The sequence below is a fragment of the Carica papaya genome, chromosome 6 (assembly GCF_054855325.1).
Source record: "Carica papaya isolate Zhongbai chromosome 6, ASM5485532v1, whole genome shotgun sequence".
Lineage (NCBI taxonomy): Eukaryota > Viridiplantae > Streptophyta > Magnoliopsida > Brassicales > Caricaceae > Carica > Carica papaya.
Genome location: NC_142314.1, coordinates 30,967,864 through 30,988,964, shown reverse-complemented (window position 1 = coordinate 30,988,964; position 21,101 = coordinate 30,967,864). Strand labels below are relative to the sequence as shown.

The 21,101-nt window shown below is 34.2% G+C and overlaps 1 protein-coding gene across 3 annotated transcripts in view; it reads left to right on the top strand.

Moving 5' to 3' along the window:
• LOC110815996 (uncharacterized) overlaps positions 1–20,374 on the top strand; it is a 32,559-nt gene extending 12,185 nt beyond the window's left edge. For 2 of the 3 annotated variants that reach the window (XM_088223463.1, XM_022043993.2), the window contains 11 exons: positions 3,506–3,581; positions 5,416–5,480; positions 6,898–6,999; positions 16,390–16,479; positions 16,567–16,641; positions 17,210–17,242; positions 17,331–17,411; positions 18,845–18,907; positions 19,216–19,284; positions 19,648–19,692; positions 19,778–20,374. In XM_088223463.1, coding sequence (XP_088079589.1) covers positions 3,506–3,581; positions 5,416–5,480; positions 6,898–6,999; positions 16,390–16,479; positions 16,567–16,641; positions 17,210–17,242; positions 17,331–17,411; positions 18,845–18,907; positions 19,216–19,284; positions 19,648–19,692; positions 19,778–19,969 — 891 coding nt within the window. In that variant the 3' untranslated portion in view covers positions 19,970–20,374. The remainder of the gene's footprint in view (positions 1–3,505; positions 3,582–5,415; positions 5,481–6,897; positions 7,000–16,389; positions 16,480–16,566; positions 16,642–17,209; positions 17,243–17,330; positions 17,412–18,844; positions 18,908–19,215; positions 19,285–19,647; positions 19,693–19,777) is intronic. The other variant, XR_015821820.1, reaches the window with a different exon arrangement.
• The last annotated feature ends 727 nt before the right edge of the window (positions 20,375–21,101 follow it).

Genomic DNA, 21,101 nt, shown 5'->3' with positions numbered 1-21,101 from the left:
CATGGGGTGAGTTTATAGAAGAAATAAGAGGGGGAGGCAGCAGGTTTTTGGAGTGTACTGGGTGGCAAGTAGGGAGGGGGGGGCATCCGGTTCTGGTAGGATGAATGGCTGGGTGAGGGCAAATTGAAAGACAAATTTCCGAGCATATATACCATTGCTTGTGATAGAGAGATCTTGGTGGAGAAGGTGCATGAGAAAGGAGAAGGGGGGAGAGGATGAAATGTGCGGGTTAAAACGAATTTGAAGGACTGGGAGGTGGAAGAATATTGCTATATGCTTCTCTGTTTGGCTGACATAAAGCTGTTGGATGAAAGAGACAGTAGAATATGGAAACTGAATAAGCAAAAGGGCTTCTTGGTAAAGTCTTACTACAATCATTTATGTAAAAGAGAAGGAGCTGAGGTAACAGCACCATACAAGCAGATTTGGAGATCAAAAGCTCCTCTTAGAATGTCTTTCTTTGCTTGGGAAGCTTGTAAGGACAGTATCTTGACTATTGATATGCTGAGGAGGAGAGACAGCACTTTGGTTAAGACATGCTATTTGTGTAAAGCTGATGGGGAATCTTGCAATCATATTTTACTCAATTGTCCGGCTGTGTACAATATTTGGGCTACTGTGTATAGGCTCATGCGAATGAATTGTGTTTCAGCCGATACTGTTAGTAAGGAGCTGTGGGCTTGGACTGGTATTTGCAAAAGAAGAAAACATTTGTTCTTAGTTCCGCTTATCATTTTAACGTAGTATGGAAGGAAAAAAATGTTAGAGCTTTTGATGGTATTAAAACAGACTTTATAAAAATTAGAGATAGATTGATTAATACTTTTGATTTTATTATGGACAAAGGTACCAAGAGGGTACCAACCGTAAACAAGATAATTTCATATCAATTACTTCTCTTTTATTTAAAAAACATATTTCAATTGTTAGTTGTCTCATTCTTGTTATATTTTCATTACTAGGGTGCAACTATATTTTTGCAAGTCCAACCAACTTCATCTTGGCAAATCAAACTCTTCTTGTATTTGGCATGTCATAGCAGTTGAAATATTCTTTCATTGAATTAAGTCAATCAAGAAAGAAATCAATGTCTCTTTTTCTATCAAAATCAGAAGTTTTGACATTTATCCTCTTGATAATATCTTCGACTTTATCTTTGATATGTCTTCTATGGGCAGCTTGTTTAACTTGTACATTTTGAATTGGTGATCGTATTTGTGCTATGCGTAAATGTCTCAGTTCTTCCAAGATTGCTTCGATAGTGTTTTTCGTTGCTTCCAATCTGGTATCAGTTGTTTCCTCATATGTTTCAAATTTAGCATTTAAGTCAACGTTAATCACTATTATTGAAGCTAAATTTCTTTTTAAAAAAGTCTAGTGGAGTTGGGAACCGATGGCAGAAGCCAAGAAACAGAACAGGTTACTATAAAACTATCACTATTGGCCATGTGTGGGCATCATGCGCCGGCTTCCAGTCACCAAACGGCGGCTCAACTGGAAGTGCTGATCTCAGCTTGGAGGTCGGTGTAGGACACGACGGTGCAGAAGTGCAGATTCACAAGATGTGGTAGCTATGGGAGCTTGCACGGGCAGATGTGGCAATTTCCCTTGGAGTACCGCAGTAGGGCTTTGGGGGTTGGTCGATCGTAACCTTTTGGAGCTGGTAATGGTGGCGATATCAGTGTCGACCACCACTAGTAGGTGGCTGGTGAACAGTGCTAGCAGCTATTTGAATTTTTTGGTGATTTTTTTTTCAGATGGGTTTGGGATTGTTTGGTGTATGGTTTTGTGAATTTGGGTATATGATTCTTTTAGCTCAGGTACCAGATTGGTGTAGGTAAAATAAGGTTGATTTGTCCAATTAGAAATTTTGGGATAAAGTCCTAGACATCACAAATAGGATTTCTTAAATATCATATCTTAGAAGTCCTAAATATCAAATTTAAGAGTTTGATTGCTTTACACAACCAAAAAATTGAAATAACTCTCAAAATATTATTGAATATTTGAATGCTCCAATAAATAAAATTACAAACTATGTGTAATAATCTCTTAACAACTTTTCCTAAATAAAATTAAAATAGGATATAGGAAACTAGTAAAAATAGAAATACTAATCTTAAGAATAATATTTAGAATACTAATTTTAATACAAATAGAAAAATACTAATAAAAATTGTAAGTTGTTAAAACTAAGATAACACTCCTCAATAATATAGATTCTTAAATAATTACAATATAATAGTTTTACATTTAATATAATTACAATTTCTAAACTATTCAGGATCTAATGCTAGTCCATTTTGCATCAATTATTCAATAAAGATTTGAGTATTTTTCAATTTTCTGATTATATGATGCAATGAAGCCATAAATGTGATATTTAAGATTTCTAAGGGTCTCTAAGAAAGACTAGGTATAATATCTTGGTTTTTATCCTAAAATCCCTAAATAGACAAATTAATCTTAATTTGTTCAACATCAAAATAACATGGGGGAAGTATAGGTTAGGTTATTTGGTGCAATGGTTTTGATACTCAAGTCATCAATGAGGCAAGTATAAAAATGGTAAGGAAATATGTAGAATAGTGAAGGCTTGAATATGACAACTTCACCTGGTGATAGCGGTTGATTTTTTTGTTGTGGTTTGAGTTTCCTGCATTGCCACAAGTTTATTGCCGGAAGTTGCATTATTTGGTGCTCCTACTTTTTTGGGAGGTCAGATGTCAGCATCAGTTGTGCATCTTTTGTGTTTGGAGGGAAACTTATTTCTTATGTTATTCTGTAATCCCAAGTATACTGAGTTTAGAGGAGGGTCGCCCACTGAGCATGGTGTGGACTGAGATGCTTTGTTTAGTTGCGGAACTGCTTCCGGCAAAGGTGGCTACTGGTAAGGTTGGTAGCCTTTCTTGTCCGCAGGCTGTAACGGGGACACGTAGCAAGCATGGCCTAGGCGACTCCAATGTTTCCTCGTCAATACTCTCCCTTTTTTGCACAAAAAAACAAAAGAAAATTTTATTTTAGTCTTTCTACCAAACTTTTAATAGTAAAGTATTGAGAACTGAAGTGGCTAAAAGAGTTAAAAGGACAAGTAATTGTTAAAACCTCTTGATAGCCCTCTTGAAAGATATTTTGGTACTAAGTGCATCCCTTTAGGTTTTGTCTCTTGATTCTGACCAAATGAGCCTGTTAGTTCTTAAAGGATACTTGTTAATTCTAGAACAAGGTATTGTATTCTCACAGATTTATTAGCTACACTTTCAAGTTCTACCAAGTTTCCAGTAATGATTTCTAATCAGCTAGATGCATGGATGATTTGCTGATGAACACTTTTTGATGATTCTCGCACTTGTTTTTAAGTTTTTCTCCCAAGTTTTAGATGATTAATCATGTATTGTCATGCTGACTGATTTCTTTCAACCTTAAGATGTGCTTACCATTTTGAGGAAATTGGTTCTCCTAGAATTTGGAAATGCTTATCTAGATTTCATGTTTTCTCTTATAGGTTAACAGTTTACGGCAGGAACTGCAAGTGTTGGCATCAAACAGACCGATCATGATAGTTACTACAAATGGAACAGGTTTCTTTCCAATGTCTTGTGTGTATTAAGGAGACAATTGTAATCTATCATTTTGTTTCGCACTACTATAATCTGGAGTGTTAATATGTTTTTGTTTCAATTGTTTTCCTTTGAATACAAACATTGGTAAGAAATGAGTTTTCAAAACTGGTTTTTATGGTTAATACTTATGTCCTTATGGTCCTTTATGAATGTTGCCATGTAGTTTCTCAGTAGAAAATTTCTTAAACCTGGCAATTGAATATTGATATGTTCCTTTTTGTTTTCTCTTTTTGAGAGAAAAAGGAACTGTAATAACAAGGCATCAAGGGTGTCACTCATGTAAAAAGAATGCCAGACTACCAATTTAGTCTTGAACTTTACACAAGTATAAGCTATGTTGTAATTTAGTTCTAAATCTTTTTTGGCTACAATTTAGCACCTGAACTCACAGAATTTTTTTTAATGTTATTTTATAGAAATAGCGAAAACTCTTCCTATATTATTTAGGTTATATCTGAATGATTTAAAAAATATAATGTTTGGGTTTAGGACTATGAATTGAAAAAAAAAATTCGAAAATGTGTTATGTGCCACGTGGCTACTAGAATGATAGACACATGGTTGCTAGAGTGGGTGACACATGACTGCTTGAGTGGATGACATGGCTGTTAAGAGTGGATGACATGACTGCTAGAACAAGATTGTTTTTATTTTGTTTATCTAGTTATCCAGTTTTATTTAATATAATTTAGTTATGGGGATGAGTGTGAAAGTAATTTCTAGGATATGTTGGATACTTGTTGGTAGTTTCTAGGATGTGGTGGTAGTTACTTCAAAGTTGGGTACTTTAAATTTAAAGCCGAGTGGTACACCCAGGTACTTGATTGGAAGCGATGTCGTCCTACACGCGAACAAATTAGCCAGCATGTCTATATCACTACATCCACCCAAGTTCACTGATTCAGATTTATTAAGATTAATATTCAGACCTGATATTGCTTGAAAACACAGCAAAATCCCTCTCAAGTTCAGGGTCATCCTCTTATCTGGTTTGCAGAAAAACTACGTATCATCTGCAAAAGCAGGTGTGAAACCTCCACCTGCTGGTCACTCCTCTCCACCATAACCCCCTTAAATAAGTCGCTCTCTTTGGCATGTTCAATCATCCTATTAAAAGCTTCCATTACCACAATAAATAAAAGTGGTGATAAAGGGTCACCCTGCCTTAAACCTCTGAATGCCTTAAAGAAAGAAGATGGGCCACCATTAATAATAACTGCGAAGGAGGATATCGTGATACATGCAAGGATCCATTTTCTCCATTTCAAGCCAAAACTGAGTCTATCAAGCATGTAGTCCACAAAATCCCAACTGACGTGGTGATAAGCTTTCTCCATATCCAGCTTACATATAATCCCTTCCTTCTTTCTACCCACCAAATCATCCACAACTTCTTAATAGTCAAAATAGTATCAAGAATCCGTCTACCCTCAACAAATGCATGCTGGCTGCCCCCAATAACCGAGTCTAAAACAGAGGCCTTTTTTTTTTGCCAAAACCTTAAACAGTAGCTTGTAAATACATCCTACCAAGCTAATAGGTATAAAGTCTCTAATATTCTTGGTCTCTTCTTTTCTTTAGCAATAAGAACTATAAAGGTGGAGTTACGAGATTTCACAAAATTACCATTTCTGTTTAACTCCTTAAATAATTCCAGTATCTCATCTTTAAACACCAGCCAAAAATCTTTAAATAATTCCATATCCAGTTACTTGACTTGTCTCTTCTTTAAATTTTCTTTTGATATTTCATTTCATGACCTCGGTCATGACCTTTTTCTTAACTCATGCAGGTGGTAGAAAATATGGCATAGTTATTGTCATTGTGGTAGTTGGATACGGCTACGTGTGGTGGAAGGTGATGATCTTTTATATTGTATTTGCAGAATTTATGAAGTAAACTATGTTCTTGTACTGAAGATGTTGAGGAATGTGCATGTTTGTTGAAATTGTTACATTAAATTGGAATCATAATTCTCTTTGGATTTTAGATCTTACTATTCCTTTTGAGCCTACTAATATGTGTATTTATTATTATGGGTAATCCAAACCCAAGCAATGGTTAGTTGGTTCACAGGTGCACCTATTTAAATTCCTAATGCATTGTGATTTGGGTTGTACTCAGCGAAATTGTGGTGATTAATTTACATGTTTTTTTAACAAAGAGAAATTTATTAATATTGCACCAAGGGAGTGAAACCTATATACAAATTACAGATCTCTCAAAGAGAAGATCTTAAAGATCCACAAAACCCACCCCATCTTAGAGACAATGATCCTTATACAAAATACTAATGGTTAAACAAATGATCCAGGATAGAAGCAAAAGGGGAAGAGAGGTTTCTAGGTGACCCCAATGAGGGATCCACCTGTACCATTTAGAGGATATTTGAGATTGCTAAAAGAAATGTGTTTAGACCATTAAAGTGCAATTAGTTACATAAAATTGGTATAAAATCTTATTTAATGTTATGGCTTCCTCTATGTACATGAGGGTTTGAAAAGGGTGAAAGTTTCATGGTATGACTAGCTAAAACAGGAACCAATTTTTCTGATAAAAGAATATAAATCTCTCATTATCAAAAGAAAATTTAATGTTCTCATATCAATTCCTTTTGGAGGAACTTGTCATTCCCCTTGAGGATGTGTTTGGATGATGGTAGATGGAGGTGGAAGGAGGGGAAGAAAATAAAACTCAATTTATTTTCTCTCTTTTTCCACCGAACAATCAAACAAATTTGAGTAGTTTTTTTCTATATTTATTCTCTCTTCCTTCTTATTAGCACCTAAACAAGATAAATAGAAATAGTATCATTTCTCTTCCTTTACACTTCCATCTTTTCTTCTCCTCTCTCTCTCTGTTTTGACTTTGTTCCTTAGTCCTTCCTTTATATGAGTTCGCACCTCTTGGTGCCCTTTTAATATTTCTTCTCATTTCTTTCCAAAAAATTATTTGATATACAGAATTTAGTTCTGATTATATTTTACACATGATTAAACTAACTCTGCTTATATCTTCAATTTCTCAATGATAGATTTGTATTCTCTCTTATCAGAAAGGGATTGACAAAGCATGTAACATTGGAATTAAATTACTTGAAATTGTAATATTATCTTTCATTCAATTTTTTTCCCTTGTTTCTATTGTATGTTCATTCATATTCCATAAAATTTAACTTTGAACTAAACTCAACCTAAGTTCTTTTTGGTTCTCTTATTATAGGATACCCTTTTGCCATTTACTGATTTAGTAATTTCCATGTTAAACATTTCAGGGATGGAAACTTCCTGATTTTATGTTCGCAACAAGGCGTAGTTTAGCTGATGCATGTAATTCCATTGGCAAACAGCTTGAGAATGTTTACTCATCTATTTCAGTAAGTTCTTCTTTTTCATGGCTTTTCTTGTTATCTCCAATTATGCTTACATTTCTATGTAGAAAATAGTAGTATTTTGTATCTCTACCGAAGTTTGTCGTTTTGGATGCTAATCCGGTGCATTATTTGTTCCTTCTACTACTTAATTAAAGTGATTCTCTTGCTCTTTGCCAAATTGACAAAGTGCCTTTGTTTTGATTGGTTATTGAAATCTCATTGGCGATTATAGTGTTAATAGAAAGAGAAAGAAGAGATGGTTTATGGAAGCTACATGCTGCTGTAGAGCTATAGCTTATAGCTGTAAATTAATAGCTTGGATTGTATGATGCAATCAAACCATAGGTGTCATGCTTAAAGAATCTTATTTTTAAGATGACATCTAAGAAGCTTTATGTGTGATATCAATTGACCTATAATATGTGCATAGTCCGATAAATCCTGTAAGATTTAGGGAAAGAAATTTTGAATATTTACATACTTTCATTACATAAAATTAGGGGTATATATACATAGAAGAGGGATTTATATATGGAAACATAAATCACCCTATTAATATTAGGACATCAACTAATAATTGTATAAAAATATTCCGTAATATATTTTGTGATATTCTAACACTCCCCCTCAAGCTGAAGTATATATATTGATTATGTCTAACTTGTTATGAAAATATTCAATTCGGGTTCCATTCAAAGACTTTGTGAATATATTACTTAATTGTTCCCTTGTTTTTACATAATTGGTAGAAATTAAGTTCTCATGAATTTTCTCACGAAAGAAGTGACAATCAATCTTAATGTGTTTAGTTCTTTCATGGTATACCGCATTTGAGGCAATCTGAAGAGTAGCTTGATTATCACACTAGAGTTTTGCAAGTAATATGAAATTCAAACCCACTTTCACTAAAAGGTGTTATTTTCATAAGACCTTACGTGGATTGGGTCATAGCTTTGTATTTGGACTCTGCACTGGATCGGGACAAAGGGACACAATAGTCTGCTTTTTATTCCTCCATGATACCAAGTTCTCACCAACGAAAACACAATAAGCTGTAGTGGATTTTCTATCAATTTTAGATCCAACTCAATCAACATCTGCAAAGCATTCAATGTAAGTATGCCCATGATTGCTAAACAGTATAGCAAGTCTTGTAACACCTTTTTGGTAGTACAAAATCTGTTCCAAAGTTTCTGAATGTTTGACTGTAGGTGCATACGTAAATTAATTAACAACACTGACAGAATATGCAATATCTGAACGAGTTATTATGAGATAATTCAGTTTCCTAACTAATCGTCTGTACCTTTTCGGATCATCAAGAGGGTCACCATCATCTTTAACGAGGTGTACATCTGGTACCATTGGAGTGTTACACGGTTTAGCTTCCAACTTTCCAATTTCTACAAGTAGATCAAGTACATACTTCTTCTAAGATAAGAAAATTCATTTTTTATTTCTTGTTATTTCTATTTTCGAGAAATATCTTAACTGATCTAAGTGTTTGGTGTGGAACTTGGTATGTAAGAATGATTTGAGAGAGAGTATTCCTGCACAGTCATCACCTGGAATAACAATATTATCAACATAGACAACAATGAGTATAAGACCAGCTGTTGACTGTTTATAAAAGACCGAGTGATTACACTTGCTCTTCTTCAGCCCGAATTCCAGAACTACTTCACTAAATTTGCCAAGTCACGCACGGAGACTCTGCTTCAGTACATACAAAGATTTATTCAAATGACAGATTTTCCCATACTTCCCCTTAACAACCAACCTGGATGGTTGCTTTATATAAACTTCTTCTAGAAGGTCGCACTGAAGGAATGTATTCTTGATATCTAACTGGTGTAGGGGCCAATTGTGAGATGCTGCAATGGAGATGAATAAACGGACAGATGTAAGTTTTGCCACTGGAGAGAAGGTATCAGAATAATCAACCCCATAAGTTTGAGCATAGCCTTTTGTTACAAGTTGAGCTTTAAGTCTTGCTAGTGAACCATCTGGATTTACTTTGACTGAAAAGATTTATTTGTACCCCACAACCCTTTTTCTTTTGAATAAATCCACCAAATCCAACATATGATTTTTATCGAGAGCATTTATCTTCTCAAACATTATATTATGTCAACCAGAATAATTTACAGATTTTTTAACTGTCTTGGGTATGAAAATTGAATCTATAGAAGCAATGAAAGAAGTAGATGAGGGAGACAGATGACCATACGAAACATAGTTAGCAATGGGATAAATTGGCTGAGAAATGGTGCATTGACGTTTATCCTTATGGAGATCAATGGGGAGATCAAGGTCCTATGAGGCAGAATCAGATGACGATGGACCGGGTGCAGGACGTGTATCATGAGTCTGTTGCCTTGTGGAATAAATATGAACAATCGGTGGTGGTAGTTGGGTTGATGACTCACTAACATTATCATCAACTTGCGCAAATAAGGTTGAAGGCACATCATTTAGAGAAATATCATTATTTGTTTGCTCAGCAGAGGCACATGGTGTGAAATTATAAATGAGTCATTCATCGTCCACATCCGGACCTGTAGATTTGGACAATGAGAAGAAGAACAATGTATTTTTTGAAAAAACCACTAGAGTTGATATTAAAAATTTATTGAGATTTGGAGAGTAGCACCTGTATCCTTTTTGAAGGCGAGAATATCCCAAAAATACACATTTTAAGATATTTGGATCTAATTTTGTCACATTAGGTCGCACATATCGCACATAACAGATACTAAATATCTTATATTGCACCGGAAATAAAAACTTATTTGGAAAAAGAAGACTGTAAGGAGCATCTCCATCAAGTACTGTAGATGACATACTATTAATCAAAAAACATATTGTGGAAACAGTATCAGCCCAGAATTGCTTAGAGACTTTCTTTTGGAACAAGAATGCTTGAGCTGTTTTAAGTAAATGCATGTTTTTTAGTGATTCCATTTTGAGATGGTGTATCAATACACGAGAATTAGTGAAAGATTCTGTGTTGAGTCATCTAATTCTGAAATGAGTTTGACATATATTTTTTGGTATTATCACTTCTCAATACACGCACAAAAATATTGAATTGTGTTTTGATTTCAGCACAAAAAGCACAAAAGTGAGAGAATACTTCATAATGATTTTTCATTATATCCAAGTCATTTGAGAAAAATCATCCACAAAGGTAACAAAATATTTAAAATCTGTTTTAAACGTAACAGGACAGGGACCCCAAACATCAAAATGTACCAACTCAAAAGTAGACTCAACTCGTCTATTGACTATTGGACCTGACAGACTACGACGATGTTTTGCAAATCAACATGACTCGCAATCCAGTTAAGGCATATCGTGGAACTGAGAACATAATTTCTTCAACACAGGTAGAGAGAGATGTCCTAATTGACAATATGCTTCAAATAGAGATGTAACACTAAAACAGGCAACCGACCGAGGGACCTAGGTATCAAGAATGTAGAGACCATATGATATATTTCCTTTACTAATAATCTGTTTCGTTGTAAGATTTTAAAGACACAGTGATCAGAAAAGAATGTAATACAATAATTCAAATCTTTAGTCAACTTACTCACAAAAATTAGATTGAAGTAAGTTTAGGTAGACTTAATATAGTGGACAGGATAATAGATGAAGTTGATTTTGTAGTTCCGGACCCCACATTGTTATAAGACGACCCATTAGCAATAGTTACAGAAAAATGTGATTTGTGTGGTCGAAATTGGAAAAAATATTAGAATTATCTATCATGTGATCTATAACACCAGAATCAATCACCCATTTATTCGAAGAGATAAAATATTTTTTCTCTAATTTAGTGAAATTAGGAAATTTATTCAAAAATTCTTGATACGGAGTGAATTTAGCATACTCGTCAATTGAAATCATAACAGTTCTTTTAGAAGATGAGGTAGCAGTAGCAGCAGCAGCAACAATACTAGCGGTCTGTATCCTGCGATTATGCAATTTCTGATAATACTGTTTTATATGTTCTTATTCACAGCAGTAATAGCAGACAATATCCATTTTAATTCAGAAATTACAAGAAATATGCCACTCAGAATACCCAAAACACAACAGTTTGGGATATTCGGAAAACACTGCAAATAACGTAGAAATTTTGAGAAAACAGAATATCTCTTCACACACGGAAACCCAAGAGAACCACAATGCCACCACTGGAGCTCACGCGCCACCGCACACACCGTCGCTGGGAAACACCAAAATTCCTCCTTTCGATCAGAAATCACCATAGAACCCTAATGCACACCCTGATCCAAAATGACGCTCGCTGAAACGCCCTCAATTTTTCCAGAAAGCGGAGAATCGCTTGTTGTTGTCCGATCTCCTTCGCCGTCGCTTTCCTTTCTTCGGCTTTCTAGTTTCGTGCACAGAATCGGTTGACCGAGCGCCTCTGTGCCTTCTTTCCTCGAACGAGAACCCAAGACGCTCGGGGATGCTCTCCGGCAATCTCACCGCGTGCAGCCTCTAACTGCTGTGGAACTGCTTCCACGGCTTCTCTCGCGTACACCACCGTGCTGGCCACATTCTAAACTGGCCGGAAATCAATAATTGTCTTCTTCCGACGTCGATAATGGGTTGTTCAACCTTTCTTTTAATATGATATAATCTCTTAATAATTTATCTTTAACCCTACCTCTGATATTATATAAAATTTAGGAAAAGAAATTTTAGATATTTACATACTTTCATTACATAGAGTTAGGGGTATATATACATAGAAGAAGGATTTATATATGAAAACATAAATCACCCTATTAATACTAGGAAATCAACTAATAAATATATAAGAATATTTCATAATATATTTTGTGATATTTTAACAGATTCTAGTATTTTAAATTTTAGATTATATGATGCTATCTACCTGTATTCCAATGCATAAGAATCTTATTTTTAGATGTGATATATGATAATCCTAGGTGTGATATTGTTTAACCTCTTATATCTAATTAGGTAGATTAATTCTTGTGATGTGTATGTCACTTGGTTTAAAGCTAAAGTTCTTGATTTGATAACAATTCTCAAATTTTCATATCCAAAATGCTAAACTAATTATGTGCATCCTTTGAACAATGGTGACTAATGTTGAGATAAATGTAAAACTTGACACTCTTCATTGAGATCAATGAGGAGACGAAGAATTGTTGTCTACATTAACTGCCAAATTATAGGCCATCAAAAAGTCCACTATAATGTAAAGCAAAGGAATTGAGAATACATTACAAGTATGAACACTAGTGGGTTAGATTGCTCAAAACATCCAACTTGGAGGAAAAGCTGGTCAGGTTTCTTTAATTCAACAAGTTGCAAAATTGTAACTTAAGCTAATAGGAGGCACATGGAGCCTTGGGACAATGCTGGCGACATTACCAAGAAAGTGAAGGTGCTCTAGAATTCAATGAAAGAGTTGACCCTATTTCCCTTGTCAACAGGCTTACTTCCGCGGAAGAATACTTTTAACTGGTACAATATTTTAGAGGACATAAAGTTGCATTTTGCCAAAATAAAGCTGGTCAGCTTTGCGAAGCTTTGTTGGTATGGCATTGGCAAGAACTTAACAGGAATGAGAAAAGTTATTGAAACTTGGGATGACATGGAGGTAATGCTTGCAGAGAAGTACTTGCCCCCTAATTACTTTGAAAAAGTTTGTGATCAAGCTTGTACCTTGATAAAAATGATAATATGTATAATTAAGTATGTGCAGAAATTCTTAGAGTTGAAAATGAACTGGTGGAAGATGCTGGCTTAGTACCATCTCAAATAGGGCATGTGTGAGGGCTGAAATCAAGTGGGAAGTGATTCACAACCAATAAAAGATGATTTTTACAAGTGGCTAGTCATGGCATTCAGACTCTCCAACATAGCAAGCATCTGATATGTTTTATTGACCAAGTGTTCCAATCCTTTAATGGAGGCTTTCTTGTGGTCTAGGTGGCATTTTTGTATCAACAAGACCAAAAGGGAGCACAGCTCTTATTTGGAAGAAGTATGAGAGTGCTTTGGCTAGAAGAACTCTACATTAACCTAAAGAAATGTGCATTCATGACATATACTATCTTGTTCCTAGATTTCTTTTTTGTTTCTTTCAAGGGTATTAATTTAATAATGATTAAAATCAGAACTATTTGGGAATGGCCAACTTCTAGAACTTAGCATGCATCAAAAGCTTCCATGCCTCGGCATAGTTTTTAGGGGTGTTTTACCCAAACTTATGATACAGTAATGTCATTTAATATTTAATGCACGAAGAGAAGTCAATTTAGTTGGAAACAACACATACCTAGAGCTTTTGAAGATTTTGAGAAGATATTCATGGAAGCCTCTATTGACATCTTTTAGATTTCTTTAAGGTGTTTAAGATAGTTTGTGATGCATCTCAAGTTGGCATTGATGGTATATATAATCAGAAGAGCATTCAATTTCTTTTATGAGATATGATATGAAGCTAAGCATGACAAGGAATCTTGTGGTATTATCCAAACACTTTGTTTTTGTTGTTATTATCTACTTCTTAAATTGTTTCTTTTCTCGATCTTGAACCTTCTATATTTATTATTTTCCAAAGTAGAGTTAGTTTTCGTCAACCCCAATTGGTTGTTTCTTTTTTCTTTTTCTTTTTCTTTTTTTTTCTTGAATTGAATTAAGGAAGTATAACAGGCTATATTGCTCGAACCATAGTTTTAATGCATTCTTGTGTCAACACAACTTAGTGTGTGTATGAGGTATCTGCCCAATAGTTGATGTGCATGTTAGCCAATTGATGACTTGGTGTGCATATGAGATTTGTTCGTGACACTTGATTTCATTAGGCACTTAGAGATTGTGCTATATGATATTACGGAGATGATGATAAAGATTCGTAGATTAGATGTTGAAAGATAACACAAATGGAAACACCTGTTATCTTATGCATATAATTTGAGATTTTTGTATAATAAATAATCGATTCTATGTTACTAATTTTTTGTTCATTACAAATATGAGTTTTTCTGGGAGACTATATCTTGTCATGTATATGGCATTTCTCTTTGGTTTCTAAAAAGCTTATATTAATTTTATTATTTTTATATCGAATGAACCCAAGCTCTATACAGTTTAAGGATTCTTATTGACTGAGTTCTCCATACTACTTATGAAAATTATCGAGCCAGACACTTAGATCTATACTCATATTGGACACTTGGCCTCGAGTTTGAGCAACATAGGTAATGGGTCATTTTTGAAGCATTCAACTGCTTGTTAAGAACTAGGGAGGTGAATCTCTTTAAGGAGTTAAGTGTGGGGGGTTTTCAGATAACAAGATGGAATACCCCATTCAGTGTTTCTTCGATGATATTTTTTTATTTACGAAGTTGATAATGAGGGCTTCTAATAGAAAATGTGTTTTTCACTTTCAGCCAATATCATATCTTTAAGGATACTTGGGTAAATCTATGACTGTTTTGGTTGGACATGGGATCATGGTGATAAATTGGCCCTTCATGGTAAAAAGGATAGCAACTGTGGATCTTATCTCATGTGAGATGGAGGGAGGTTTGCTAGTTGGAAGTTGTGTTATCTTTTTAAGGGTGCAGGCTTGCCCTCCCCGGTCTCGCTATTTACTTTTGCCCCTCCTTCCTATATTAGTCAGAGTGGGTAAGGGATTGTAATCTATTCAACATCACATTTTTTGGGGCTACTTCACGGAGTAGAGAATATCATTTCATAGCCCAGGCATTATTAGAGAACCTTTTTGTAAAGTGGATTGGGGATTAGATCAGTTGTTTGTTTTAACAAAATTTTATTGGCCAAGTGGCAATGAAGATTTCTTACTTGCAGAGGTTCCTTCTGGTGGATTGGTCGTTATTAGGTCCTCAAGAAAATTAACTACAAAATGCTTATGTTTTTGATTGACGAGAAGATATAAACACAATTAAAGTCCTCAAAGTTGAAGGTTTGACCTTATATGGTGGATTTGATTTTATTATTCCCAGTAATGCAGTTACCATTTGCTTACTATCAGCCACAAAACTCAAGGAAGAAATTAGAGATACCATTGATTGTTGATAGGTTACTACTAGAATCATACCATTTTTTTATGGAAATATTACTACTAGAATCATACCAACTGCAAGTACAAAATGAATAGGAAGGACTATGTCATTCTGATTGCACTTAGATCGCAAAGGTCAAGCTTTAAAAGCTTAGCCCCTTGTCATTAAGTAGGCAAATTCTTGATCTGTCATACATCATTTACCTTATTGTAATGAGCCAAATTTGTCTTTTGCCATGTCTAAGGTTCTTTATAGTCCATGTCTTATTGAGGGCATTTGGAGTTGTGTACGATGTTGCTTAAAGAATTGGTGGTTATAACTAATTTAAGGCATTATGCGTTGATTCCAGAAACAAGAACATTATGTGTTTGGATCAAAAGTGTTTATCATAAAAAGAGAAGCACTTGCTATATTCTATTTAAAAGAGAAAACCAATTTATGGGGACAACTAAGTAAATAAATGTCTTTAAAAAAGAGAAGGTCAATTATTTAAAAAAGTGAAGGTGGAGGTACTTTATCGGAACTCATTAGTATTATTTTTCTCTGGTGCTGATAAGTATTTACATAGAAAGTATTGGAGTATTGACAAGCAGGTTATAAGCAATGCAACGCTATTGTGATCTATATTATTCTGCCCAAAAAGTCTTTTGCTTCTTTGAGCTTGGAATTTTCACAGTGAATAGTATTTCTTTCGACTTCTCTTCCAGAAATTCAGATGTGTTGGTTAGGTATCATAAAATGTGAATTCCTGCCATATCATATACAATCTTTATGGAGACCATATAATAATAAACTTTTGTTCTATAATTAATTTTATGGTTATGAATGTAGCAATGGCATTTTTCTTTTCTGGAATATATACTTTTAGAATAATAAGAACGAAAACGAATTGAGTAATGTCTTTAACATGGTAAATTATATTAGAATGTATCTTTTTAAGCAGAAAATATGTTTTATTCTGCACATATGCACACGTATTTAGATACTAAAGTAGAAAGGATCAGTACTTACATATCAACAAGAATTTGAGTTCTTTGTTCTGCTTCGTGTGACCTTTATGGAATGCAGTTCGGGTAAACTGTAGTTTGCCAGAAATTTTACTCTTGGGAATTGTCTTCCATGTCAGTATGTTCTGATGATAATGAAAAGATAACATTACCAATGTTGTTTTACTCGATATTTTCTGTGCTCCACCTGTGCCATTTATATCATATTATTGGAGTCTTGTTTTGTAAACTAAACCAGAGTAGTTTTTCGTCTCAGTAACATTCTTCACTTTTCACTCTTCCTCCCTGCCAATACTTATTTCCAGGCTGCAAGGCGCCATTTGTCGTCAAGAATTGACAGAGTAGATGCTGGTTTGGATGAAATTGAGGGTATCACTACAGAGACAGGAAGGGAGGTAGGTCTAGTATAGATATATTAGTTTGTAAAATTAGTTAGTTATTCTTTTCAAGTTGATTCACTGAAAAATTGTCAAGCCATTCAGGTTTCTGAACTACGAGAAGGTGCAGCAAGGATTGGGGAGGATGTTAGGTCTGTTCGTCATGTGGTTGAAACTCTGGTAAGCAATCTTGAAGATTATGTCAATGTTCAGGAAGAATCTGATATTGTGAATTCATTTGTAAATCCACTTTTAGTTCAACTAGAAGATATGTGGAATGCTCTCTAAAATGACAAAAAAATTTCATATAGAATTCTATTATAATTCACCTTGTCTATTAGCAAACATATTAATTTGAGGAACTCATTTCTGCTATGCTACTAGTAATTATTCTCTAGTATTCTGCTCAAGCTTGGCCAAGGGAGAGTTATGGGCCATCAAAAAGAAAGATTTACTGATTTGGGCTGGGAATACTATTACTGTACAGTAAAACCATTGTTGATAAATAATAAATCTAAATAAAATAAAACATATAAAAAATAAGGTCATTTTATTTTGATAAAAGGCTCACCCGCCGAATACCATAGAGTTGAGTCCACAATCCCGATCCTGATTTTCGTACTCCCAGAGGGTAAAGTTCTCTTCTTCCGAGCCTCTTTCTGAACATTGATTAGAACTCCTTCTTCATGCTATCATGTTCTCGTCTAGCTCACTGAAGATTAACTCTCCTTTATTTTAATGTTTGCAGGAAAGTAAAATTAGTCGAATCGAAGGGAAACAGGTTACTCATTTTGAAACATAACTCAAATTTCGTTGAAAAATGATCTGTCTGTTCAACATCTAATTATTTGGCTTGTGACTGTGTCTAGGATATCACAACACAGGGAGTAAAGAGATTGTGTGATTTTGCCCAGAACCTGGAACAGAGTAGGACTGCAGAGCAAATTCAGGCATGAACCAACTTTTAGGCTTGTATGACAAAAATCTTTATCATGTTTATGTTTATAATTTATATAATAATATTCTTGATTGAGTTCTCATTGTCCGGTATGTTTCTAGTCTATCTATTAGATAGATAATATATTATTTGACAAAGAAAAAGAGTATAATGCCCGTGAATATTTTGTTTTTCTTTTACTATTATTCTGGGGCACTTACAAAACATTCTTTAAATTATGAATGGATAGTTCATTTGGTGTTTTTCTGTAAAAAAAAAAGAAAAATTATCTTTATCATTAGAAAATTTTGGATATTTAGTTATTATATTGTTAAACTAATTTAAGTCTAATTAATACATATTTCAGAAAAAGTCTAATTAGTACATATAAACAAGTAAATTTTAGATTTAATATTAGTTAAAATTTTAGTAACGTATTAAAAAAATATTATTGAAGAATTCATTTTATCTAATCCTAACCATAAATCACTATACCTTTACCAATTAAAATTTTATTAACATATCAATAAATTACTATTAAAGAATTCATTTTCTCTAATGCCCCCATAACTCATTATCCTTATTTCTCTTAAAAAAAAGACTATAGTCTGATTTCTTTTTAGCTTCCTCTTATTGCAAACTTCAGGGGCCATATTCACTCTTCACAGATCACCTATATCTCCATTGTCAGAGTATCATCTCTTATCTGCCTACTCTCTCCCTCTCTCTCTATCTCTCTCTCTAATGACAAAATTTCTGTGAAGAAAAACATATTGCCTTCAGCTTTTGTCTCTAATCTCCGAGGAATGCCTCGGCGGAAGAACAATGACGATTAAATAAGGAGAACCTCAGCAGCAACCAACAGAGCCATCTACTTTCACTTCTGTTGCAGAGGAGGTGACTGATAGTTGTAGGCCCAATATTTTGGTGTGAACAATGGTGGGAGGATCTCTCCTAGCTTCTCTTTTTATTCTTTTTCTCATATGTAGCTAATCATCAGTTCTGACCCTTGTAGTAATTACCATCACCAACTACTGAAATTATTGTGAACACAGAAATTTGAAGTGTTCTTTGGTGATTGAAGAACTGTAAGAATAAGAAGCTTAAAAAATGTGCAAGACAATCTGTATTTTACTTAGCTGGAACTTTTCTACTTGTAAAAGAAATCTTGGATTTATGGCATTGGAGAATCATAACTGGGAACTTGCTGGATTTTAAGGAGGATCAGATAATGGTGACTGCACTGTTGGTGATTTTATTTGACAAAATGTAAACTGAATTTCTTTTAGTTTCTAGTTTAGAGAATGTTTTGTTACATTTTCCCAACTATTGCCAGCAGTTCTCTATGGTTAGCTTGGTTTTAGAGCTTTATATTTTCAGATTTGCCCTTTGGATTATTTAATAAACTTATGTTTCATACTTTTTTAATTTGGTTGGAACTTGTAGGCTTCTCCATCAAGTTCATCTAGGCCAGCTCTTGATGCAGCACCAATTACACCATCATCAAGGGTAAATGATTAAGATTCTGATTGAGCATTGTTTATTTGTTTTGAGCTCAAGTTTATTAGAATGGATTCAAAATGATTGCAAATTAATCCAAACTGTTGTTTTCTGAAATTTAAAATTGGAAGTCAAAAGAATCTATCTGACCTTGATTAATGCAGCATTCTCTTGTCCTAGACCTTGTGTTTGCACTTTGCTTAACCATATTCTTTGCTAGAGTAACTAGATTTTGCAGATAAAACTGCTTTTTCTATATTCTTTATGTGGTTTGATATGGTAGTTGTTCTGTCCTTATCATTTTTGTGACTTAACAGACTGCGTCTTTGCCTCCTATATCGCCGCGAGGACCACAATCTCCCTCTGCTCCAAATGGATCTCACAAGGTTTGTTGTTGACTTGCTACTCACATCAATTGGGCAATTTCTAAATGATGGAAAAAAGGGCTCTTGTTTTGTCTGGTTTTATATGCTTTTCTTTGTTTCAAAGAAAAAATAAATAAAATCAATAGACGGGTGAAAAAGATTGTTGATCCCCTTTATTGTTTGATCACATTTGGAGAATTTCATTAGAAGTGTGCTTGGTCTTTGATATCTGATAATTTTTTATAAATTGAAAAATAAGAAGCTTCTACTGAGTTTTCATTTCACAGTCTTGTGTACATTTGCAACAAATGCTTCCCTATCATATTATGCTAAAGAAGTTTTAAATCTTTTATGACTGTTTTTATTGATGAGTTGTTTGTGCAGGATCAGGGACCCCTACAAAATATTCTGTCATCCTCAGGACTAAAGGTGTTATTAATACATATATGTATTTTCCAATTTGATTGTGCATGTGCATCCATTGAATCTCAATGGCCAAGTTGTGTGATTTCAGGAAGTGGGTGAATCGTCTGGCAGTTGTGAGGTTTTCAATGGGAACCATTCCCGGGAAGGGACAGGAATTGGGTTCTCAAGTTCTGGTCTGTTTGGGCTGAAATTTTCTGGTCTCAATGCTCTACGTATAATGAGAACACGTAGTGCAATAAATGCCTCGCCACAACAATCTGTTTCTAGTAGAGAGCAGTAGGATTTCATGGGCATCAAAGACATTCAGATTGTCTATTTTATAGTTTTAATTTGCTCTGGAAACAGGCCTTATGGGTTATTGCTGCTGCCTGAGATTTTTTCTCTCGAATATATGGGTAGTGCCCGAGCTAAACCAGTGGAGTACAGGGTAGGTACTGAATTTTGTAGAATGCTGCATATATTGTAATGAGTTAGTTTTACATGATTATTCATATTGTTCAACTCCTCCAGAATCCTTTTTGTATCATGCTGGGATGGGGACAATAAGAAAAGTAAACAATCCAAGGTAGAGTTCTACTTACATGTATCAATTTCTGGTTTTGGACGGCAAAAGAGACTTGTTTCACGTTATTACTTCAAAGTTTGATGGGATTATTATTTCGTATGAATAACAGCTTTTGTTTAACACTGTCTAGGCTGATCCGGTAAGTATTTTTATTTAATCTTCTTTTTCTGTTGTTCAGGGCTTGTTGAGGAAACTAGGTATTAGCAGAAAATCCTAATTTGCATTTATTTGTTGGCATTAATTATTTGACATGTAAGACTAAAGTTCAAATTTTTATACTATGTTCATTAACAAACTATTCGCCTTTTCTACTGATTAGTATTCGGTTTTATGGAACTTTATTCGTTTCTCTTTTGTCCAAAATTTTAAAGAAAATGCGTGATTGGATCTTTGTAATGCGGAATACACTTTGATAATTATTTTAACGACTCTAATTTTTTTTTTTAATTTGAAAAACAAAGGCTTTTTTTCTTATAATTGTTTAAAATTTTCTTAGTTTATATGCATAAAATTACATATTGCCCTATACCTGTATATTGGACATGAAAATTAAAAAGCAAAACTAGAAAACGGAAATGCCTACTGCGTAATCCCTCACCTCAGTGCCAAATGACAACGAATTTCTCCATTTGAAAAAAATTAGACCATGTATGTTATAACATCTTTTATATATTTTCATTAAGTCCCGTGTGAAAGTATATTTTTATTAATTTGATATTTTTATTTAATTATATGAAAGAATGTATATTTTGAATTTATATTTATTAATATATGATCGTATTACACACGCCAATCTACACACATGCCTTTCAAAAGTCGATGTGCAAGGATACTGTTGGACCATCTG